This window comes from Platichthys flesus, chromosome 8 (assembly GCF_949316205.1).
Source record: "Platichthys flesus chromosome 8, fPlaFle2.1, whole genome shotgun sequence".
Taxonomy (NCBI): Eukaryota; Metazoa; Chordata; class Actinopteri; order Pleuronectiformes; family Pleuronectidae; genus Platichthys; species Platichthys flesus.
Genome location: NC_084952.1, coordinates 2,081,992 through 2,105,812, shown reverse-complemented (window position 1 = coordinate 2,105,812; position 23,821 = coordinate 2,081,992). Strand labels below are relative to the sequence as shown.

Here is a 23,821-nt window from a genome sequence, read left to right as displayed (position 1 = left end):
TGTGGCATCGTTAGCGCTCGCTGTTGTTGTGCTTGCGTGCAGAACGCTGTGTGGCGTCGTTGTGGCTGGTCGCACAACTCAGTGTGACTCAGTGAGGGAGCGTGGAGATTCCCTGACGGCTCCTGGAGGCAGATCACAGACGCTGGTGATGAAGATGAGATATCGTGAAGGAAACTATGAAGAAATACTCTCTCTCTGGTGGAGTGGTTGTGTTTTTCACACCTGTTGTTTAGGAGAAGGGTCAGTAACTGTTCCTCGTTATGAATGAAAGAGAGAGAGAGTTGACATCAGAGTGAATCTCACAATCTGTCAAGCTCCACTAAAAACTGCACTGAAGTAATCTGATTACTGAGTAATCTATAGTAAACAAACTTTAAAATAATGGACAGGTTTTATGGTTTTTAAAAGAAACTGTTGCATATTATCAGTTATAAGCGTTTGGCCATAAATTCCTGAGTAATGCACTTTATAAAAACTATAACACAACGTGATAGTAATGTTGTTGTCTTGGTGCAGAGCTGCAGGTTACTTGCTGGCAGCTCTCAGAGTCAACACACTGAACACACACTTTGCAGAGCAGGTTCAGTTTGAGATGATGTTACTGCTGAGGGAATCTGATCGGGGGGGAAAACTGCCTGTTTGATTCAGTTTGAAAGGCGGTTGGTTGACAACTGGTCGGCCCTGTTTACTCGCCCTGTGAGGAGAATGGAGAAGGAAGTGTGTCTGTGTGTGAGTGTGTGTGTCTGTGTGTGAGTGGGCGTGAGAGAGTCTGTGCTTGTAGACACAATTGATTGTTCTCTTGTCTTCTCTAAGAAACGTGCAAACTGACTCACTACGTGAACGCTTGACTTCCTTTTAAAAAAATACCAGTTGCACTTCTCTCCGTCCCTGACACGTCCCCCCCCCCACCACCACCACCTTCTTCCTTCCTCGTTCACCTCCCACCAGAGACCACAGTCCCTCGTCTTCACACTGAGTCACGTACACACACACTTCCTCCTCCTCTTTTCTTTCTGTGCTCTGTGACTCGGCTCAGTGTTTCTGCAGCCATGTGTTGTGACTGGAGACCACGTGGCTCCACCTTCTGACTGGAACCCGTTCTGGGCTTCTTGAGGGGTTTCCTGAAGGGGTTTGAGGACCACGTTGGTGTTTTACAGGACTTGTCCCTCGATGGAGTTTGAGAAGGTGGTTCCATGTGCTCTTGAGGACATTTAAAAAGCTCATTGAGGAGGTTTTCTTTATCAGGTTCAGGGGGCTAATGGATTCCCTGCTCTTGATGGTGTTTCAGGGTTTCTAGATGGGACTCCAGAATATTATCAAGGTGGTGAGATAGACTCAATGAGCTGTAAGAGTTTCTGAGAACAGCTGAAAGCTATTTAGAAGGTTTCCTGGAAAACTAACAGCAGGAATTCAGGGTTTTCTGTAAAGTTTAGGGATTCTAAGGGATTTGAGGGATTTTAAATCCATTGTTGGGGGTTTAGGATCATGAGGGTGTTTGATGGATTCACAGGGGGGGGCCTGGTGGAGGTCAGGAGGTTCATGAAGTTAAGGTGGGGATCTTTAGGCGGTAAGGATAACAATGGACAGATGGTTGTTGAGCCCTTAATGAGGCTTGTGATCAAAAGTATGTTTAACTTCAGTGTGCGTTTAAATATGAATTTGTGAATGAAACAGAACTTCTCTGTGTTACTACAACTACATCACATATTCAAGCTAGTTTTTACTTTTCCCATCCTCCTTCGTCCTAGAGGCTGAATTCAAGGCTCATGGCAGAAGAACCTTCTGTCTTCTGAGTCTGAGGCCGGTGAATTAGCAGCTAATCGACTGGACATGCTCCAAATGCAGGGAATTTACAAATTTTATAAAAGGAACAAATATGTCTCCGTTGTGTTTGTGCTCGTCCACGAGGGAGTCCAGCTGATCACTGTGAGCGCCCAGAATCATTTTCAAAGCATCATTTCAAAGGATGGGGAATAATTTCCTCTTCAGAGCTCAGAAAACAAAGCTGGATCGACCGCGTGCCGCCGTGACGGAGAAGTCCACAGATTACACCGAGGAGCTAATTTCACTGATTAACACACGCTCTGGCCGAGGGGAACTAATCGCCTGAGGACCCTCTGTGACACAATAGCACTTTGTTGATGTGCAGGTCCTCCGCACAACGCCTGCTGCAGTGTGTGACACAGTCTCTGTCTAATCCGTCATTGTGCCGCGGCAGAAGCCTCCATGGGTTTCAGGGTGGAACCTCCTCAAACATGGAAGTCTCATTATCTGTAATGAGTGGCTGTTGAGAGATGAGGGGCTGTTGACGAGAGCTCCTTGTGACTCCGACACTGAGCAGTGTAATAATATACAGTATCTGCCAGATGATGGAGGCTTTCATCCAGAGTGCCTCACGGTGCTTCAACTGCATGCATATTTCACAAAGTGTGGCCCAGTGGGAACCGAACCCCTAAATATAACAATGGCAGCGCCGCGTCGAGCAGTGAACTTCACAGGAAACGGCAACCTCAGCTGGGAGCGGAGTCGCTTCCCATGTTCGGTGACTCGGGTTCTTAGACAGCGGCGGTTACAGAGAAAACATCAATTCCTTTGTGATGCATAAAAGAGCAAAGTGTCCGACTGCAGTGACGCAGGCAGACTGGTTCGTTTCCCTCCAGCTGGGATCAGCACCTCCAGTTATTCAGGATCACGTCTTTTTTTGTGTCGCATCTCAAAAGAGCAAACCGCCCGGGAGTTTAGCTTTTATCTGGATGTTTGACTAACGTGACCTTTGCCCTCTCTCTTCCTCTTGCAGTATGGGGAGGAGGAGGTGTGTTCGGACCGCCTGGACACTGACTTCCCGGACATCGACCTCTCCCAGCTGGACACCAGTGACTTCGACAGCGTCAACTGTCTCAGCGAGCTGCAGTGGTGCAACGACCAGGCCTCAGACGCGTCGCCAGCCTCCATCCACTACAGCACGGCAGATGAGCTCTTTGAGGTGAGGCTCCACAGCTGCTGGTCCCTTTATTCTGATGACGATGTTATTATGTTATTATACACAGATAATCTGGGCCCCAGGATTAGGGGGTTTGGGGGTGAAGGTGTTTTTTAACTGTTGTTATTTTGTCCCTTTGAGCCTTTAAGGGATATCTGGGAGTTCTACGTCTGCCAATAAAACATGGTATTCACTTCCTTTTCGATTCCCACACAACAGAGACTTCAATACCTCATTGAGACGTCCATGCAAATGATGTTACAAAGTGCAGCTTCAAAGTTAAAGGCACAAACCAGAGAGAAAACAACCCACACAACCAACAAATTCAAATCCAGATTGAGATTTTAAACCTAATCCACAAAGTTGGAAGCCTGAAGCCTCGGTTCAAATGCAGAGTTTGTTAATCTGATTTGATTTAGGAAGGAGAAGAAACATCCTGCAGAACCGAAACACATCCTCTGTGTTTCAGCGGTGACAGAAGACGTCCAGCTGCCGGGACCCTTTGTCTCAGGGACACCTTTCAAAAGTTTATATAAGATTTCAAAGTAATCTGGGACGGGTTTAATTTAGTTTAGTTTGCCAATCAGGGGAAATCTCTCTGCTTCTCAGAATTGGAATTGGATGGTTCACCAACTTTCAAACTGAAATTCTACATCTTAACTATTGCAGCATCACAATAACTTAAATATAAATATATATAATATCTATATCTTCAAGCTGCAGGTGTTTTTTGATGCAACCAGACGATGAATGTGTTTCCACCGTGTTCGCCCTGGGCTCGTGTCTCATCACGTTTATTCACAGTATCTGAAACGTTACCTTGACTTGTCTGTTGAGCTCGTGTAACTCATCGTTAATTGTTCAGTCATTGGTTGAATCTTGGCTTCGGGGCCAAAGTTGTCTTTCCCTTGCCTCGTGCAAAGCCCCAAACCTTCACCTGATCCCCTCGCTGAAATCTGGACGTGCAGCGTGTCTCCGGGGACACTGCCGAGAAAGTAATTGCCAGTTATGCTGTGTGTAATACGATGATGGAAGCAGTCCGTCAGTCTGGAGGAGCACTGGGCTTCGTACGGGCTGAGGCTCCAGTATCCCGTGACCTTGGTGGGTGAATTCAGGGAACACCCTCTGCGGCTGAAAGCAAAAGCTGGATCATTGATTGTCTAAAGGTTTCCAGCCCCAGTGACGTCCACTGGTCCCATTACAGCTCGAGTGAGTGCATCCCGAGAAGAGAAAGACGACAACAGGGAGATAAAACAGCCTTTAGGTTCTGTAATGTAACTGTGCTGGTGAGAACTGCTCTAATGCTGTGATGCACCGCGGAGCACTGGTTCCACGAAGAGAGGGCAAGGCATGATGGGAACGGAGGTGAAGTAAACACAGACTCTCTCTCCTCCGTGTCTTTTATCTCATTCGATTCCCCATTAGCCTGAGAGACTGTTCGTCTACCTGCTTCCGACACAAAACTGAAGTTTACGACACACAACCACATCAGCACTAATACACATTTGTGTTGACGCCATAATCTTTATGAGGAAGAAGAGCGCGAGAGCAGGAGGCTTCATTACTGTGATCTGCTGCTGACGGCGTTTTACTAATAAAGACTCAAAGACGAGAGAGACAGAGGAGAAGAGAAGACACGGAAACAGTCGTTCTTCATTCCTCCTCTTGTTTCTCTCCATCTAATTTAACTATTGTCTGTTTCCCTCCTCTCCCTCGCTGTTATTACTCTTTACCGAATCTTCTCCCGACCCAAATTGAGCCTTCTTCTTTCTCTAATTCATCTCCCTTTTTTATTCCTTCTCTCCCTTGTTATTATCCGTCCTTCCACGTGTCCATTTTCTCTGTGTTTTGACATCTTGTTTTATTTCTTTACAATATCCCCACCCGAAAAGACCTTTTTAAGAATAAATTATATTTTCCTCTCACGTCTTCCATACGTCCTTCCCCTTCTCCCCTCTGACAGATCATATTTGACCGGTATCGTATAGATCGCACTAATACCGGCGAGCAGACGGTCGGACGGCTCTCAGTTTGGAACACAGAGTAATGAATAGCGTGATAAGCCACCAGATGAATTCCCCCCCCCCCATGTATCCGACTCTGTGCCGCCCATCGATACTCCACTTATTTACAGCAGCGTATGGGAATCTAATCCCATGTCGGGGGAGATTGATCCCTGTTTGTGTGTGGTCGGATTTCACTTAGAACTAATGGTAGAGTTATGGGATAGGCTTATGATATATTATTACTTTAATGATCATAATGATAATAGTAATAATAATGCAGGATGTGTTTATCTATTATCAATAATTGTACGTTTCGCTTCCTCTTGTCCTCGGTGTGACTTTCCTTCTCCTTCTGTTTCCGTCTCTGCTTCTTCTCACACTCTCAGTTGAATCCAATTAATATCCAGGAAATCTCATTAATATCCATCTCATCTGATTAATTCACTCGGACGTTGAGTTCGTTCCCGACGTCCGTCTCAGCGTCTCCGAGTCTTTAAGTCTCGACCTCCCGTGCAGAGACGGCGAGTCAGCAAAGCTCGGAGACATAAGACAACATGAATTTAATAATAAATAGTTTGGCAGCCGGGAACAGATAGAGCCGGATGATAAAGAGAGGAGACAGATGAGAGGAGCTCGGTGGCTTCCCGTAGGCCGGCCGTGCTATCACCTCTCCACCAGACTCCGCTCTCAGCAAGATGGCAGCTCGGTCACACTAAACAACCCCCGAGTGGGCGTCACAGGACGGGGGGGAGCAGATCCTGACTGGAACCACAGATAAACAAGGTTTTCTGGTCATGTGTTTTCAAATTTCGGGGAAAAAAATACATACATGGAACAAAACCTGGTTGGTTGATGATGATGCTGCCGAACCATCGATAACTATTTCTGTCGGATGAGGTTAAAGGTCGGGTACATGAGGAATATTATACACAATAATAAACAGGATAGAAGAGAAGCGGATGGATTAGCATGACAAGAGGAGGAAGGGAAACAAGAGGGGGGGGCGTGGTTCAGTCATGACACAGCTTCCCTAAAGTCTGTTCTTCATCTGATCCTGACAATAATTTCCAGGCGTGATTATTGTGTACGAGCCTCAAGTCAGAAGGAGGTTAGAGAGATTTTCCAACAGTCTTGATGACTCAAGACAAAATGACTCAAATTTGGTTATTTATTTTGTGAGGATTGCAGGGAGGGATCAATCGGGGGGGAGGGGAGGCCCCTTATGAATCCAGATTTTATTCACTGGATCCAGATTCAGCTGCATTATAATGAATTATAACCTGGGAAATCAGTTAAATCTGTCAGTTTATTATAAAAAAAGGTATTAAAGAAAGTGAAAGTATATTTTTACAGATCCAAAATGTAATGATTTCTTTCTTGGCTCATGTTCCATCCTTCCAGCAGTTTCATTTCTTGGAATCCATTCTGTATGTTTCACGTAATTCTCCTGACTAACAAACGGACAGGGATGAAAACATATCTCCTGTTGGTGGATATAATAAATATGAACTAATAAGAACAATCTGAAATGCAATGTGGCCACTCAAGGATTGTGCAAAAGGAGATAAATTACCAACTAAATGGAAACTGAAATAGAAATGTTTCTCTTGACCTTGATATTCAGCTGATAAGACGTTTATCAGCTTCCATAACTTCTGGCTTTGTGGTGAGATGGTTTCTCACCCTCGCTCTCCTTGTGTTCTTCTCCCTCCAGATAGAAGAGGAGAATGCGGCCCTGCTCGCCGCCCTCACCGACAGCTTGGATGGCATGGTGGACGCCGAGGTGGACGGGCTCTCCGTCTTCCCCGCCCTGGGGGAGGAGCCCGACCAGCAGGACGAGGACAGTCTTCCTCTCGGCGCTGAGGACTTCAGCCAGTCGCTGGGCTCCGAGACCGAGGAATCTCTGGTAAGGATCTGTCTCATACTGTTGGTGCGGGGGAGCCATTCTTCTTCTGTGGTTGTTGTGGTTTCTCATCAGAACGTTTATGTCCGTCTCCGCTGGACGTCTCCGACACTTCCACCTCGTCAAAGAACGACTTCACATCTTCAGCCTCGTCTTTCATTTTTGTCAAATCAAAAAGTCTCCTCAGCTCAAAACCGGCTCCCTGTTGAAAAGGAGCCTTTAACACACACTTAACAACACGCCGCCCCCCCCCCCCTTCCACCATGCTGTTCCTCTTCTCCCCCCCCCCCCCCCCCACACTCTCCCTCTCTTCCTCCCCCAGTATCTTAATCTGTTGAAGGTTTGCTCACCTTGATGTTCCCCTTGTTGGCCCGGGAGGTTCAAAGTCTGCCTCCGACTCCAGGAATACAGAGGGTCACCTTTCATCCAGTGTGTGTCTGTGTGTGTGTGTGGGGGGGGGGGTGTAGCTCTATCTTTGTGAGGACCAGACTGAGTTACAGACTTGTGTGAATATTTTGACTGTACCTCACTTTTTCACAGTTTCTAAAAAGCAGTTTGAGGTTAAGACTCGATTTGTAGACTCAGGATAAGATGAGGTTTTAGATTCATATCGCATGATGTGATATGAACAGGAAATATCCAAGTTATAACTTGACAAAAGTTATAATGTTATAAGGGTAGAAAGAAAGTTCCTGAAAGGTTCGGACTACAGAAAAGTTACAGAAGCTTATTTGTGGAGAAATTATATAAAGATTATAAAGTCTTCAGTAAAGGGAGATATGGAGATATGATAAGTTCAACCTTGGACTCTGTGGCAGTGATGACGCTGCTTCGTCATATCTCAAAACTTTAGACCCGAGTTATGATCAGGTTCAGGTTTTATGTGTGATGGATTTATGTGTGATGATTATTAGACCCCCCCCCAGTTCCTCACAAGTGTAGTGATCCTACCACATGAATGGTCCTGCAGCACGTGGTCGAGTTTGTGTGTGTTTGCTTGTTCTCAGCCCCAGCGCCCCTTTCTCTCCCCCTCTCTCTCCCACTTTCTCTCCCCCTTTCTCCCCCTCCTCGCTCTCTTCTCTTTTCACACTGTGCTGCTGGATGCCTCTCTCTCTCTCTTTCTCTCCCTGGGCCCCTCTCTCTTTCCCTGAACCACACTTCTCAGAATGAAACTTGTTTTTCTCTCTCGTCTCCTCGTCCCCCCTCCTCTCGTTATCAGGCCGGCCTCCTGCACCTGAACCTGCGTCTCCTCACGCAGGAACAACAAATCTCTGTCTCCCTCCTCTGTGCCCTACTTCCCCCCCCCCCCCGGTTCAACCCCCTGTCAGGAGAACGCAGCGTCTGAAGCTTAATACAAGCAGGAAGCTATTTCCCTGCAATAAAGGACTTACGATTACGGCTGTAACGTGGCCTTATTGCACTTGTCAGGATGAATCCAGCCGGCTTCTTTTAATTTGACTTCAATTTCATAGCCTGGGGGGGGGGGGGGGGGGGGGGGGTTCTTGTGCACTCTGATTTAGCGGCTGCTCACAAAGATGCAATTGTTTGCCGGTCATGATTCACGCTGCACGGCTGAATAACCTGCAGAGTAAATATTCAGCGAGCTGCTCTGCACACGTTCAATTACACAGAGAGTTGAACTATAAACATGTCAGTGAAGCCAGTGGAGGGATTTGAGGGTTCAGGCCAGAAAATGGTTTCTAATGATATTTACAGTCAATATACCGACTAATAACTTATTTTATATTTAATACATTTGGTTCCTGTGGAAAACTTGACACGATTGGAGACCTGAGCACATTTAAACTGGATTTGATCACAGCTTGGATTTGAAATCAATATTTCGGCCAATATTAAAAATAATTTCAGAAGATGTTGTTATTCAACCCTAATGATAAAGAAATAAGAAGTAGTGGGGGCTTGATATTTTACAGTTTAACTATCGACTTTATCATAGAAAGAAAAAGAAAAGACGAGTACAACCAAACAGAACTTAAAGAATAAACATATAGTAAACGTAAACATGAATGCACATCTCTCCTGCATTGTTTGTCCTTTAAAATAAAAGTTTGTACTTTTAAACGCTGACACATCTCTTTCTGTGAGAGGCTCACGTCAGCTGGTTTTTATCTGCAACAGATAAATCTCCTCTGCTGCTGAATCTACGTTCAACAGGGTGAGAAAGAAGCAGCTCCAACAGCAGATCAACCTGTTTTCTGAGAATCAATCAATAGATCCAGTTGTTGAAACATCTGGAAAGAGCCACAGTGTTTCTGCAGCGTCACAGGAGAACCCACGACCACAGGAAGTGACATTCCTGCCAAATTGGTGGAAGTAATAACGACCTCAGTGACCTGAGATGCTTCAGAACAGGAATCGGGGTAATTTAGCAGATGAGGAATCCAGAGTCCCTGACGTTGATATCAGTTAGTGTGTGTGTGCGTGTGTGTGTGTGTGTGTGTGTGTGTGTGTGTGTGTGTGTGTGTGTGTGTGTGTGTGTGTGTGTGTGTGTGTGTGTGACGCTTATCGTCCGCTGCCATCGTGACAGCAAACAGGCAGCACAGGACTGGTTTTGTTGCTGGGATCACGGAGGTGTTGTTTAGTCCAAAACACTTGATCAGGGTTCTGAGAGGTCACAAGTCCTTCACTGTTGTGTTACTAAACTTTGTCGCCCCGCACACACACACACACACACATACTCACACACAACTGCCCTTGTTGCACCTTGAGGGCTCTGGTTGGACCGAGCTGGTTAATCAGTAACAGAACAGACGCTGAAGGTCAAACGAGAAGAGGTCAGTTGAATAGTTAATAAAAACCTGAAGTTCAGTGAAGTTCAGGTTAGTTAAAACTAAAACTCCTGGATCCGCCCCCTGATCTGGATCCGCCCCCCTGATCTGGATCCGCCCCCGTCTCCCTGCCTCACATCACATCCTTCTGCCACGTTTAGTGACGATTTGCAGTTTCCCAGTCTCCGGGTCCTGAAACCTGTAATCTCATGAGTGACCAGCAAAGGGCGACTCCACTGGTTTTAAGAGACATCTGTGAGAAGATGACTTCCCACTTAACGAGCGGATTGGGAGGTAATGGTGTGAAGTCCAGGGACAGGCCGAGGCCTTTGTTTACTTAAAACCTCAACAGCACAAATCAATTTCCCTGATTAATGAAGCGTTTCGCCGGGAAGAGAAGTTTCCATCGCTAGAAAAACACAATCCCTCTAAATCTGAACCAAACCATGAACAGTTTCCACTTCATAAAGCAACAGCAGCGAGTGCTCAGATTAGTGTTTAACTGTCAGTGTGACGGAAGATATCAGCGCCTGCATTTTTACAGTGGCAGTAAAACCACACGTGATTCATCGTGCCCGGTCGCCTCGTGGGTTTCCTTCAGCGTGCAGCTGGAGAAGTCTTTTCTGTGCCCAGACACACAGATCTCAGTCAAGTGGCTGCTGCCTCATTCCTCTGACAGCTGGCAAGATAACACGCTTTTCACAAAGTTTCCTCTCGCACACACACACACACACACACACAGACACACACAGACACACACACACACAGACACACACATGCTGCTGCTGCTGCTGCTTGGATACCAGCTCGTCCACGCTGCACCTTCTTGAATCCTCTCCCCTGGGTGTCATCTCAGGTTGTGGCTCCAGGCAGCGAGTTTACGACGGTGGAAGACAAGTCGACAAGTCGAGGCTCCGGAGTGAGATGAACTCACACGTGAACAGAGAACTGGTTTTTAAACCGCCATGCGAGGACTCGACAGGGCTCACGGCGTTAAAAAGTTGTGTTTAGAAAAAGGGTCAGAAGCAGGAGTGTTGTACAGTCACACTGAAACAGGTGGAGCTCTGACATTTTTTAGCGGTTTTCCTGATTCTGATTTGATGAACTCTCTCTCTCTCTCTCCACCATGTCAGCACTCTACTGTTCCTCCTGCTGGTTCCTTCCCCCTGTAACAACCACTTAACTGTCCCAACACCAAACTCTTCACCAGTGAAATTGGTGTTTAGGCTACAACTACCTGTATTTACACCAGAGGCCTCGTGATCCGGTGATTTCCATGAAAACATCTTCTCCCAGTTTGACGTTTGACAAGATACAGAGAAGAATCCTGGATTGTTTCTTTACACTGATGAGTTTGTAATTTCTTAAACAGTTCATATTATCCCGTGTTCTTCCTCTGGAGATGTGTTTTTCTCATTGATTCATGAGAAATGCATCCAGTGGATCCAGGGCTGATTCCTGGAGCCCTGACAGGAAGCAGAATATTATATTTTACTTACTAAAGAAATCACATGATCCCGGGTCCTGGCTCCGTTTCCATTGTGTTCAGTATCAGTGACGGAAATAGCAACCTGACATTCAGTCCACTCACAGAAAAGCCTGGTGTAATAACATTATACCGTTTACTCAACTGAAGCTGCCAGATGTAAGTGTCTGTGTGTGTGTGTGTCTGTGTCTGTGTGTGTGTGTCTGTATATGTGCGTGTGTGTTTCCATCAGTTGAGTGCTTCACTGTCACATGACTGCTGTCACTCATGTGTTTAAGTCTGAGTGTGGCGCTGCCCTCTACTGGTTCAGGATGGTAGTGCAGATGACCTCACGGAGGCCCCACAGTTTGTGTGTGTGTGTGTGTGTGTGTGTGTGTGTGTGTGTGCATAACCATGTCCACATTTTATTAATGATATAATAATAATACACAACCTCATTACATTCATTTTCATTGATATATGAATGTATGTACACATGTATTTGTGCCCTGACATGTATGAGACATGTATAATAGTACATTCAGAGGCCACATATCCCCCCCCACAACATTATTCACATTGAATAACTTCCAGCCGATAACTAAAAGAACACAAAATGCCTTTAATGAGGTAAAGTTGAGGATTTGTGTCAGTTTCACAGAGTTTGACACAAACTGAGGTGAGATAAGTAGAAAAAGTCTCATCTCAGTTCCTCTTTAGTCTCACACACACACTGTAACTAGTCAATGTCAACATGTGCCATCTTTCCTATATTTATTAAATAACTGCAGACTGAAAATCTGGTTAGTTGCGCCTGATTCTCGGTAAATTGAAATATCAATATTTTCCGCAAACAAAATATCAATAATCACATCTCCCTCGTCAGGAGGAGGATTCATTGTGCAGTCGATATTTTATCCCATCACCTCTTCAGTTTCAAAACCTCCATCAGTCAGAACCCTCTGAATATTTGATGCTGGAAAGAGAAAGAAAGTCTCTGTGTGTGAGCTTCTCCTGCGTCTATCTGTGTTTATCACTCTCGTGCAATTCAATGTCTGTGTGTGTGTTTGTGTGTTTGTGTGTCTATATGTCTGTGTGTGTGTGTGTGTCCCAGCACAGAACAAGGCGTTCATTGATGCTGCCAGTGCGGCTCTGGAAGCCGTCCAGGGTAGAGTAGAGCGGAGGAGAGTGTTCGAGGGGCCTGGACGCTGCCAGAGAGTTTTCAATGTTTCACACCGACACAAACCTTCAGCCTCCTCTTCACTTCTTCTTCAATGGGCCTCTCAGAGGAGCATCATCACACACACCCTGAGCCAAGTTGGCTCGTCCACACAGGGCCCCGGTGACCCCATTAGTGGTGCGGCCGATCGGCCCGTTCAGTCGTTTGACCCAGATAGTACAGTGCGGTGATGTTGGATTCATTAAAGCAATATACAGCGACGGTGCTGTAATAAAACGAGGCTGACCCTTGACCTCTGGACAATGATCAGAAGCTTTATTACAAACCGAGGACGCCATAAACAACCGGCCGATGCTTTTCCTCTTAAAAGGCTTCTACCTCATCAGTTACCTCATGTTTCACGTTTATTTCCAGATAATGGAAGAAAAAGATTTTTCTTAGTTTCTCTATATGTGGATGTTTCCGGCATCAGGGAGATATCAAATCAGATACTATAGCTAAATGTAGCTCAATGAGTCAGATAATTCATAAGTATGGTAGTATCAGCTGGTTCCTTTCTGTAAATTCCTCTATTAAAATAAGAAACAGTAGAAAATAGATGGATTTATCTTCTACACTGACGTCTAAGATGTTGCTGTGTAGAAGAACTGCCCAGTTGAGGAGGTTTCACCCTGAACAGATCTCTGAGGCCGTCCGTTCCTTTTAAAATCATCCAAATCCAGAAAGTGAGGTGATTTTAACTTTACGTTTCTGCCTCAGCTTCAGAATCACATCCAGCAGAATCTCAGTCAGTCCGATGTAAAGAACCAGAGTCAACCAGGAGACTTTCATTTCCGATCCGATGGTTGAACGAGCTGCAGCAGTCTCATCACCTGAGGAAGTGAGGAGGCCTTTAGCTGTAAATGATTCAGGGAGCTCTGCTGTTTCCTGCTGCTCAACTCCTCATTCCCATCACATCTGCATTTTCCCCTTCGTGGTCTCCAGGGGCTGCGCGGCGCGGCGTGGCGAGGGATTTTCTCCCTAAGCTGATTTATATCAGCTGATAGCCCTGTCATGAAGCTAGGCGCTGGAATGAATGGATGAATGGACGGATGAATACAGGCGATGAAAGAGCGGCAGCGAAAGAGGCGCAGATTCGTCTCCGCGTCTTAGCTGTGGCTTCCTGTTTGATCAGAGCGGAGGGAGAGAAGGAGGGATGGTGGAGAGAAGGAGGGACGCTGGAGGGAAGGAGGGATGGCGGAGAGAAAGAAGAGGGCAGAGGTTTCCGATGAAGATGGGTGTTAAAGGTCATGATGGAGGAGAGGAGGAAGAGCGAGGACTGGGATGATGGGAAGGGAATAAGGGATGATGTCTGAAAATGGAAAAAGCTTCAAAGACTGATGTTGATCATGAAAGAGAGGGAAAACTAAAATGGAAGATAGATTGATTGAAGAGAGAAGATGAAGGAGTCACACGTGTTATCACAGAGATAGAACACGGCTGAGTCCAGCTCTGTAATGGGAAACATGGATGTGCCGTGTCGCTGTCAGCTGCAGTGACGTGATGAATGTACAGTATCGTAACCCGATGACTTCTCCTGCTTGCTATTCCCTTGTTCAAACATCCATCTGCTGCAGGTGAACAGCCGACAGAATATAGATCAGAAACTGGAACGACAGAAGAACGTTAAGAAGCTTTCATCTCACTGTTTACATGGGATTCTCTCACTTTCTCTCTTTTGGTTTTCTGGACAAAATGTGTGAGATGAGATGAAATAAGATGTGTTCCAGTCCCACAAGGGAAATCTGCCCGGTTCACCAGCAGAGGAAAGAGAAACACACACGCAGTGAAAGTACTCAATTATTAAAGATGCAATATAGAATATATAGTGTAACAGTTTTGCAAATACTTGATACATAATGACACAGGTCGCATTGTTATTTGATGCATATTAATGTCCCTCTAATGTTAATGTTCTCTCTGTCTCCTCTCTTCCTTCTTCTTCACCTTCTTCTTCCTTTTTCTTCTTCTTCTTCTTCGTCTCCTCCTCTTCTCATCCTCACCCTCCTCCTTCTTCTCGTTCACCTTTTTCTTCTTCACCTTCTTCTTCTTCTCCCTCTTCTCCATCTCCTTCCTCTTCTCCTCCTCCTCCTTCCTCTCCGTCTCCTTCCTCCTCTTCCTCAGCTGATGAAGCTGCTGCGGACTCCTCCCAACGTGCCCTCTGGCACCGACGCACACAAAGATGGAGTCCATGGCCACCGCTACAGCAGCAGAAGCCTGCAGCCTCGGCCGGTCAGACCTCTGGTCAAGGTGAGTCTCAGGTTACAGCCGGTTCCAGTCCATTAAAAGGTGGATTACAGCGAGAGAGAGATTTTAAAAGTCGTCCTCAAACCGTGAAGCAGAAGTGAAACCGTGTGTCCTGCTGTTCCACACATCCCGGTTTCCACCGCCTCGTGCTCTGTGTCTTCTGGAGGCCGGACAGATAAAGAAATTGGATTTTTCAAATCACCTTCCCTCAGAGGTGGCGAGTTTAGACAGAAGTAATTCACTGCTGCACGCGAGGCCTGAAGTCGCCCACACTGCAGAAGGTCTGCTTCGAGTCTGCAGTTGTTTTTTCTCAGGATTGACTCAGAACAGATGTTGGCATTTGATTTGAAAGGAACAAGTAAGTTCTCCAATCATTTGAGACAAAACAAACCTGCAGGTTGAGAACGTTTCAAAGCTGTGACACCTTTTAGTTTGAGATAGACGGTAAAACTTCTTCCAGCAAACAACGCGGTGTCTTCAAACTGCAAACTCCATCTATTTCCCACTTTTAGAAAGTTGTAGCGTTGTTTAAAGTTCTGCACCTAATCTTGGAGGTGGCAGATCAGGAAATGCAGAGTAAGTTGCTTTTCATGCATCAATGTTGACACCGAACGAAAACCTTTGTTCATATAACAGAGAGTGAAATAAAGTAAGGCCTGGAACTGCTCTATTTTTGAAGAAGATGTCTTTAAAGCTGCTTTCAGACCTGCACTTGTGTCTGAACATGGTTCAAGTGAGTCCATGTGCATCTGCTTTTGTAATACGTGAAACACAAACTCCTGACAATATCCAGTTGCCATTTTGCAGAGTTCATGTCTGCAAACAGCATCAGTGTCACATGAATCAGATTCATTTCACTGGAGTTTGAGCATCAAGTCAAGGTTAATCACAATGTAAGAGACCTTTCCCCCCAAAACCCTGCAAAATGTTGTTAAATAAAAAGTTTAAAAGATGATGTGCTTTCAGAATAGGTAAGTAGTAAAGTCAGTTTTGACCTCAAAGTCGAAACCTCCTCACAGGTCGGATTCTCCCTCAGTCCAGAGAGCTGCAGCCGAGAGTCAGCTCTTATTGTATTTCCTGAAATGACAGATCTCTCAGTTTAGAATAAAGACTCCGTGGAGCTTCGTGCTCGCAGCGTCTCCTCGTGACAGATGCTGTGTTGGCGAAGAGAGGACGTTCACAAAGCCGCGTGCTGTATGACTTAACAGTAATTGGATCACCGCTACCATTGTGCTTCAAGTGGCCATTGATTACAATACCAGTCGTTTATCTTGTGGCAGCATAAAGCGAGGTGAGCCTTCACCCTGCAGCCTCCTGCTCGGGCTCAAGAGACCAGGAGAGAATATACCCACAGGATGCAGCACAGGGATAAGCCCGGCCTGTATCCATCACACACACACACAGACACACACCGTCGTGACCCCGCGGCCGCTCGCTGTGTGTGTCAGCTTTACTTTCTGTGTAGTGTGGCTTTGCTGTGGCAGATGGTGGAGTATTGACTGACAGGTCACGAGGGCAGCAGTGAATCGCTGCCTCTCTCTCTCTCTGTCTGAGAAACTTAGAATCAGCCGTTTCATCGCAGCTGCACGTTGAATCATTCCTCTGAGTCGGGAGTAAAATGTACTGTGTGTGTGTGTGTGTGTGTGTGTGTGTGTGTGTGTGTGTGTGTGTGTGTGTGTGTGTCAGTGTGTGTGTGTGTGTGTGTGTGTGTGTGTGTCTGTGTGTGGGTGTTCCTGTATCCAGGGCAGGAATCTAGATATTTCCAGCTGAGCTACAGTATAATAGAGCAGAATGGATGAAAATGTTTCACACAAAAGCATCAATATTAAATGTCAGAATTGACTGAAGGCTGCAGGGATGGAAAATATTGACATCAATTTATCACAGTTTATTTAAATATGTCTTTTCCCCAAAAAATATTGAGAAAATATGAAAACGTGACATTTTCATGCTTCTCTTTAAATCTATAAATAATAAGTGATAATATGTTTATAAAAGACAATGAAGACAGACTAATCATATTTTGAAGGTGATTCAAAACCTTTAATAAGGGAAAAGAACAAACAAACTAATAAACAAACAGAAAAACAGACTTCTGGCCATGAACCTGTTTCACATTCTATCTCAACCTTGTTCATTTGTCATCTTTAATTGTTTATCATTTCTTTTGAATACATCTTATTCTAAATTAATATTATATTTACTGTAAAAAACTGTGAAGAATCCTTCTAATAAATTCAATAAAACATTTTAAAATAACTGCTGAGGCTCTGATGCGTAACGAGCAGTTCATTTACATGTTGTTCTCATTGTTCTTCTCTCTTTATGTCAGTGAGCTTCACAAGAAAATAATATTTTGTATAATAAAGGGCTTTGAAAGGTTTCCTCTGCAAATCAGCTTCCCTCCAGGGATCACTACGTTAATCAGTTGACACAGAATTCATAAAGAATCTGAAAATCTGTGAAAATTAATCTGCATCCTTTTAAAATTCATTAAGCGTGAAATCAAAAAACAGAGAGGAGCTGGAAAACAGGATGTTTGGGTTTTTTCTGGTTATTTCTCTCCTGGACTCCGTCATTTACTTTTGTTATCATCAAGTTCTTTCAGTTTAATCTAAACTGAACAGACAAGTTGAACAAGATGAAGGAGACTTTCTTTTATTTAATCATCTTCTCATTTGGTTCTGTTGAGTTGTTCTTTATTATTGACGGATCGTTACCAAAGCAGGAGAAAGTGGAACATTTCTCTTTATTAGATAATAAATCATGTTAGTTGATGTTTGACAGATTGTGCAGACTCCAGTGAAACAGACAATGTGATGTTTGTTTTTCTTGCTCCGCCCTCAGACTGACCTTCGTCCGGAGCGGAAGCCCCGGGCCGTGCGTCCAGCGGGACGCCTCTGCACCGAGCTCCACCGCCACCTCACCACCGCCAAGGACACAGAGGACGCGCCGGCCCCCGACACAGAGGAGGACGAAGAGGAGGACGAGGACAGTGAGTCGGAGGAGGATGAAGAGGAGGAAGGGGAGGAGGAAGAGGAGGAGTCTTCCAGCAGCGAGGTGGAGGGCCCGGTGGTGGCGGCCTCCGTCCCAGCCGAGCCCCTGAAGCCCCAGTTCAGCTCAGAGAAGGAGCTGCGCTCGGTGGTGGAGCTGATCACCTACATGCACACCTACTGCCTGCCCACGCGCAAGCAGCAGGGCTGGGAGCGCAAGGACCAGCCCAGGTCCCGGGCCCGGCCCGAGGCCTCCCGCCCGGCCGCCACAAACTCTGTCAGCAGAGTTGTCTTGGTGTCCGCTCCGGGGACGAGTGGGGGTTTGGCTGGGACGGGCAGCGGCGCCCCCAGGAGGCTCCCCTTTGCGAGGAAGAGGGAGATGAAGGCGAACTCCCTTCTCCGTGAGCTCCTGCAGCAGAGCAGCTCTTACGATGTGAGCAAGCCTTACAGACTGCACAGCCCCCCCTACTCCCACTGCCCGATCCGACCCGCTCCCTTTGCCCCGGCTAAATCACACCCTGCCCCGTCCCAGATCTACACTGCCCCGAAATCAGAGCTACGTAAAGACTACTCGTCCCCCGAGAGGAGACACCGCTCGTGCGAGGCGCCTCAAACACCGGAGGAGGAGGACAGCGGCTCCTTCTCGGTGCGGCGCTCCCGGCGCCTGGCCTCTTTCCCCAGCCGCTTCGCCAAGAGGCTGCGGCCAGGACGAGCGCGGGAGGGAGAGGGGAGGGACAGGCAGGACAGGGAGGAGGAAGGAGCAGGGTTCAAACTCCTTCCGACCCAAGCAGGAGGTGGAACCACGACTGAGGCCCGGCCAGAACCGCTCACGTCCGGCGTTGGTGCGATGGAACAGACCAATGCCTGTTGCCACAACGGTGAGTTGGACGGGGAAGATTAAGGCCTGGCTTTCATTGTCAATTTTTAAAAGCCGCTTAAAGCCGAATGTATTAGGGTGACTGTATTTATAATCCATCTCTTTTATTATCAGGCCACAGTGTCAGAAAATTGATCCGTCTACTGAATCTGAGTCCCGGCCCATTGGTCATTTGTCGTCCTCTTTGTGAACAAGATGCAGGATTTACTTTGTGTCCTTGAGAATTTGAAATGTCGTATCTCGAGTCTCAGCATCGTTTAGATTTCAATCGTAATCCGTATGAATCAGAGCAGAAATGTGAGTTCTGATTGTGAAGATCTGATCTGAGCCACACAGGACGGGAGCTGAGACAGTCAGTGGTAGTGTGAATGTCGCCTGTGATGCAAAGAAACACGTCTTCTACACATTTTAATTTGAATTATTTACATCCATGGTTGTGAACTGGACTTTTATTCTGGTTTGCAGAAAAGCGAGCCTGTCTCTGTCTGCCTCTGAATCCCAAATCCACAGGGTGAGTATCTGTGTGAAGTTCTGTAGCAGAGAGAGTTTGGTTGAAGCACTTTGCATGAGCAGAATGTGTCATGTTAACAAAGCAGGAGCAGTCGAGGCTGTTTTGAAAGGAAACGCATGAGGTCACCGAGCTGACGCTTCAACAGCTGCACGTGCAATCACGACAAAATGATCCAAAAGCAAAGGATTGTGAACGTGTGCTTGTCTCTGGACACGGAGTGAGACACTGATTCCATTAGGGAGCAGAGGATTGGTTCAGTTTTACTAATCTAATGTCTCTGAATATGCAAATGACAGAGTTAATCACCTTTTAATGTAATGCTCCAAATTAAGCACAAATTAATTTCATCCTATTAAGTTATTTATGGCATTGTGTCAGTTATATCATCAAAAGCTTCATAATCTGGAAGTTGTCCATAATTCATGGATCTTCACTTCGCTGTATGAAGGGGAATTAGCTGTTGGCGGGAGGTTGAAGGTCTCTCTGAAATTAAGTCTCCTAAGATTATTATACTCGTTATTATATTTGCAGTTTAAGATAAACCAGGATCCGATCCAATGTTTTGATCCAGAGATCCCTAATGAAGCACGACCCCTGGCTGACCTCCCCCGATTTGTATCTGCACCAGACAGAACCCCCCCCCCCCCCCCCCCCTTCAGTTCTCAAGGGCCAGCCAGTCACAAAGCTCCACTGTGATCTCGTACTAACTCCTGGCGTCCGTCCATCTTCTAAATGAATTTGTCTTCCGGAGCGCTCACCAAATAAAAAAGAATTAAAAATTTAGTTTTTAAGGGAAAGTGAAATCTCGCCTGAAGCGGATCCGCTGGCCGCAGCTCCTCCTGCCGTCCATCGCGACTGCAGAGACAGAAACAGACAGAAATAGAAAGAAGAACAGAGGAGAGGACGGCGGCGTACATATGGTTTCTGTGATAAGGAACCAGCAGCGCCGGGAAACGCCAGAGTTTACAGAAACATTCAAATTCAGCCGACTTCAATAAAACTGCACAGTTTTCATTTCACGGAGGAACAAACGGGATCTTATTGGATTAATGTTGATTGGTTCATGTTTTTGTCTAATTCTCCTCCTCTCCTCTCCACTGCCAGAGAGTCCCAGTTCAGCACCAAGCCTTTTGAGCAGACGCTCAGTGTGGATCTGTGTGGAACGGCAGGTAAACACAGATGAACTCGTTTGTACACACGCTGGTGTCGACTCAAAGTGTCTTAAAGAAGTAACTTGGTAGTTAAGGAAACAGCTTTTGTGTAATTCTGCAGATCATGTTTTGGTCCAATAGGTTTTAGTGTGGGACTATTTCCTGGAAGGTTGTTGTTTACATCCTGTGAATGTGTGTTGCTTGTGCTCAGGTCTCACCCCTCCCACCACCCCGCCTCACAAACCAGTGGAGGACGAGCTCTTCAAGCCGGCAGAGGGAGGAAAGGTCAGCGCGGGGTCGGGCGGCGGCAGCAGCGACGACGGCGGCGGCGGCGGCGGCGGTGACTCTGTTCATCCGGCATCGAACGCAAACGTTGCCACGAAGGGCTCGTCCTGGCTGAGCCGCGCCCACCACCAGAGGAAGCTTCCGGAGCAGAAGGAGCTGTACGCCCAGCTGCGGCGCATGGGCCAAGCGGGCGAAAGCGACACCCAGCGCGACTTCGGTGACCACGACTACTGCGCGCTGAGCCTCGGGGAGAGCCGCAAGCGCAGCGCCGCCATGCTGGGCACCATGCTGCAGGCACAGGCCGGGGGGGATGCACCCAGAGCAGCTGACGATCAGGTGGCGGGTGGGAAGGAGAAGGGGGAGGGGCCGGTGATGTCACAGGACGCAGAGCCGAAGGAGCAGCGGGCGACCTTGATGATATCGTCCTCGCCGCCGCCCGAGTCCAAGTCGGCGTCTCGCTCATCGTCGCCCATCCCAGCGTGTCCGGACTCCCCCGCCAGCAAGACAGACTCCAGGTGAGGGGGGGGGGGGGACAGGTGTGAAGGGGGGGAATGTGAAAAAAGTTCTCAGCATATTGTGAAACATACGGCAAAGCAACTGCTCCACAATCTGAATCAGCTGCTCCACAATCGGAATCCACTGCTACACAATCTGTATCCACCGCTCCACAATCTGAATCCACTGCTATACAATCTGAATCCACTGCTACACAATCTGAATCCACTGCTCCACAATCTGAATCCACTGCTCCACAATCTGAATCCACTGCTACACAATCTGAATCCACCGCTCCACAATCTGAATCCACCGCTCCACAATCTGAATCCACCGCTCCACAATCTGAATCCACTGCTCCACAATCTGAATCCACCGCTCCACAATCTGAATCCACTGCTCCACAATATCAATCCACTGCTCCACAATCTGAATCCACTGCTCCACAATCTGAATCCACTGCTACACAATCTGAATCCACTGCTACACAATCTGAATCCACTGCTATACAATCTGAATCCACTGCTATACAATCTGAATCCACTGCTCCACAATCTGAATCCACTGCTCCACAATCTGAATCCACTGCTACACAATCTGAATCCACTGCTATACAATCTGAATCCACTGCTACACAATCTGAATCCACTGCTATACAATCTGAATCCACTGCTATACAATCTGAATCCACTGCTCCACAATCTGAATCCACTGCTATACAATCTGAATCCACTGCTCCACAATCTGAATCCACTGCTACACAATCTGAATCCACTGCTCCACAATCTGAATCCACTGCTATACAATCTGAATCCACTGCTACACAATCTGAATCCACTGCTATACAATCTGAATCCACTGCTCCACAATCTGAATCCACTGCTACACAATCTGAATCCACTGCTCCACAATCTGAATCCACTGCTATACAATCTGAATCCACTGCTACACAATCTGAATCCACTGCTATACAATCTGAATCCACTGCTCAGCTTCCCACGATATTACTAGAGAATCTTAGGCAAAGAAGAAAGTTAGACTTAATTAATCATTAACTGTGAGGGTCTGTAGCTTGGACTCAAATACGTGGATGGAAAAGGTGGCAGGTTTATTCAGAGTGTGTTAATTTGTCATCACAAATCACTCAACATTCAACACTGCACTTCCTTTGGCCTTTAACAAAAGATGACAAGTGTGAAGCTGATAAGTGAACGAATCTCAGAACACGAGACCAGATAGATATATGGAGTTTTACCTCTGATTACAATTGTTAAACTCAGCACCTGAACGGAGTCAAATCGAGACTCACGTCACGTTGTGTGAACTCTATGAAGTCGTGATTCGAGAGGTTTAACCGACACGTCCCCTCCTCTGAGTCGACTTCTATCAGGCTGAACATCCAGATGAATCTGCAACCGTGGACCAGACACACAAGTCCAGGTCCTGGTGAGAGATCATGTAGTGGGTGACCCCCTGTCACCAGTCAGTCGTGTTATATGACCCACACAACAACTGTAAGACTCCTGCAAGTCATGTGGTCTGAACCCAGGAGTCACAGATTCAACAATCATGACTTCTAGAACCGTAAAGTTCACGAGTCTCTCAGAGCAAAAGGTCAGAGCTCGTTTCATTTCTGCTCATGAGAACGAGCGACATGAAGCGAGTGAACGAAGGAACGAGGACAGAGCGAAGCTGCAGTCGCTTCTCCTGCAGCAGCTCACCTGTTTCCACACCTCTGACATTTCAGTTTCACCTTGAGTTCGTGCTTATCTCACTCCCTCTCTCCCTCCTCCTCTCTTTCTCGCCCTCCTCCAGTGAGAACTCCGAGATCTGTCCCGACGACAAGCAGAGGAGCAAAGCCAAGTCTGACGAGGTGAGTTGACGCTGTGGTCTCCTCCCACTTGAACTGAAGAAACGTTTTGTCCACAAACATCCGTATTCATTTGGAATTGAAATCACATCAGAGGTTTGCAACAGGGGGTCCGCGACCCCATAGGAGGTCCGCAGAGGTACTGCAGTGGGGTCGCAAATCTTTAGTTGATTAGACCTTTTTTTACATTTTTTAATTATTTTTGAACCAATTTTTTTTGGTTTAAATGTCTTAAATACACATTAACATGCATCCGACATATTGTGAGGCTGATTTGACCCTTCTGCCTGCCAAGGCTAGATAGGTTGTGTGCCACCCATCAGGGTCCGACATCTCACTAATGTGGAAGTAAGTGTGCCATCCACAGATGGCTTGAGGATTCACTGTCTCTTCTACATGCATGTTTAAAATAATAACATGAATCTGTGAATTACTTTAATAGCTCAGTGTTGTATGCAATATGTATGTTTATAAATGGCAGTGGCATGGCCACCCTGTTCCTTGCACATGTTTAAATTAAAAACATGAATATATGAACCCGTGTTATATTTGAATCGCTTAGTATTGATTGCACAATAACAGGGTAGCTGTCTATACATGTCACTAGGCCCAGTGTAATATAAAACACAATATTACACAATATATATATAGTAGGGGGTCCCTGCTCCATCTCTCCACCAGTTTGGGGGTCATTTGCCTGAAAAACGTTGAAGACCTCTGACGTACACAAACTGATGAGGCTTCAGGTTGAGGTTGTCTGCAGTGTGTCAGGTGTGGAGCTTCAGGACGCTCTCACACTTTCTGCTTCGTCTCTCGAGTCCGTCTGTCTTCTGTGATGTCCTTTGTCCTGACTGTTGCCATGGTTTCCCTGTTGCCAGGACAACTGCCAGGTGTTCTACATCCACAACCTGCCGAGCAGCGTGACCCAGAACATGCTGAGGAAACGCTTCCAGGTGTTCGGCAAACCGGAGGACTGCAAGGTCATCATCTGCAACGAGTGAGTGACCCTGAGATCTAATCCTGTGATGGG

At 46.5% G+C, this 23,821-nt stretch overlaps 1 protein-coding gene across 1 annotated transcript in view; it reads left to right on the top strand.

Annotated features, from left to right (window-relative positions):
• The window catches only part of ppargc1b (peroxisome proliferator-activated receptor gamma, coactivator 1 beta), an 82,154-nt gene that overhangs the window by 51,166 nt on the left and 7,167 nt on the right, over window positions 1–23,821 (top strand). The window contains exons 2-10 of the mRNA XM_062393707.1: window positions 2,798–2,983; window positions 6,701–6,892; window positions 14,487–14,612; window positions 17,457–18,480; window positions 18,945–18,990; window positions 20,095–20,159; window positions 20,353–20,941; window positions 22,737–22,794; window positions 23,670–23,788. Coding sequence (XP_062249691.1) covers window positions 2,798–2,983; window positions 6,701–6,892; window positions 14,487–14,612; window positions 17,457–18,480; window positions 18,945–18,990; window positions 20,095–20,159; window positions 20,353–20,941; window positions 22,737–22,794; window positions 23,670–23,788 — 2,405 coding nt within the window. The remainder of the gene's footprint in view (window positions 1–2,797; window positions 2,984–6,700; window positions 6,893–14,486; window positions 14,613–17,456; window positions 18,481–18,944; window positions 18,991–20,094; window positions 20,160–20,352; window positions 20,942–22,736; window positions 22,795–23,669; window positions 23,789–23,821) is intronic.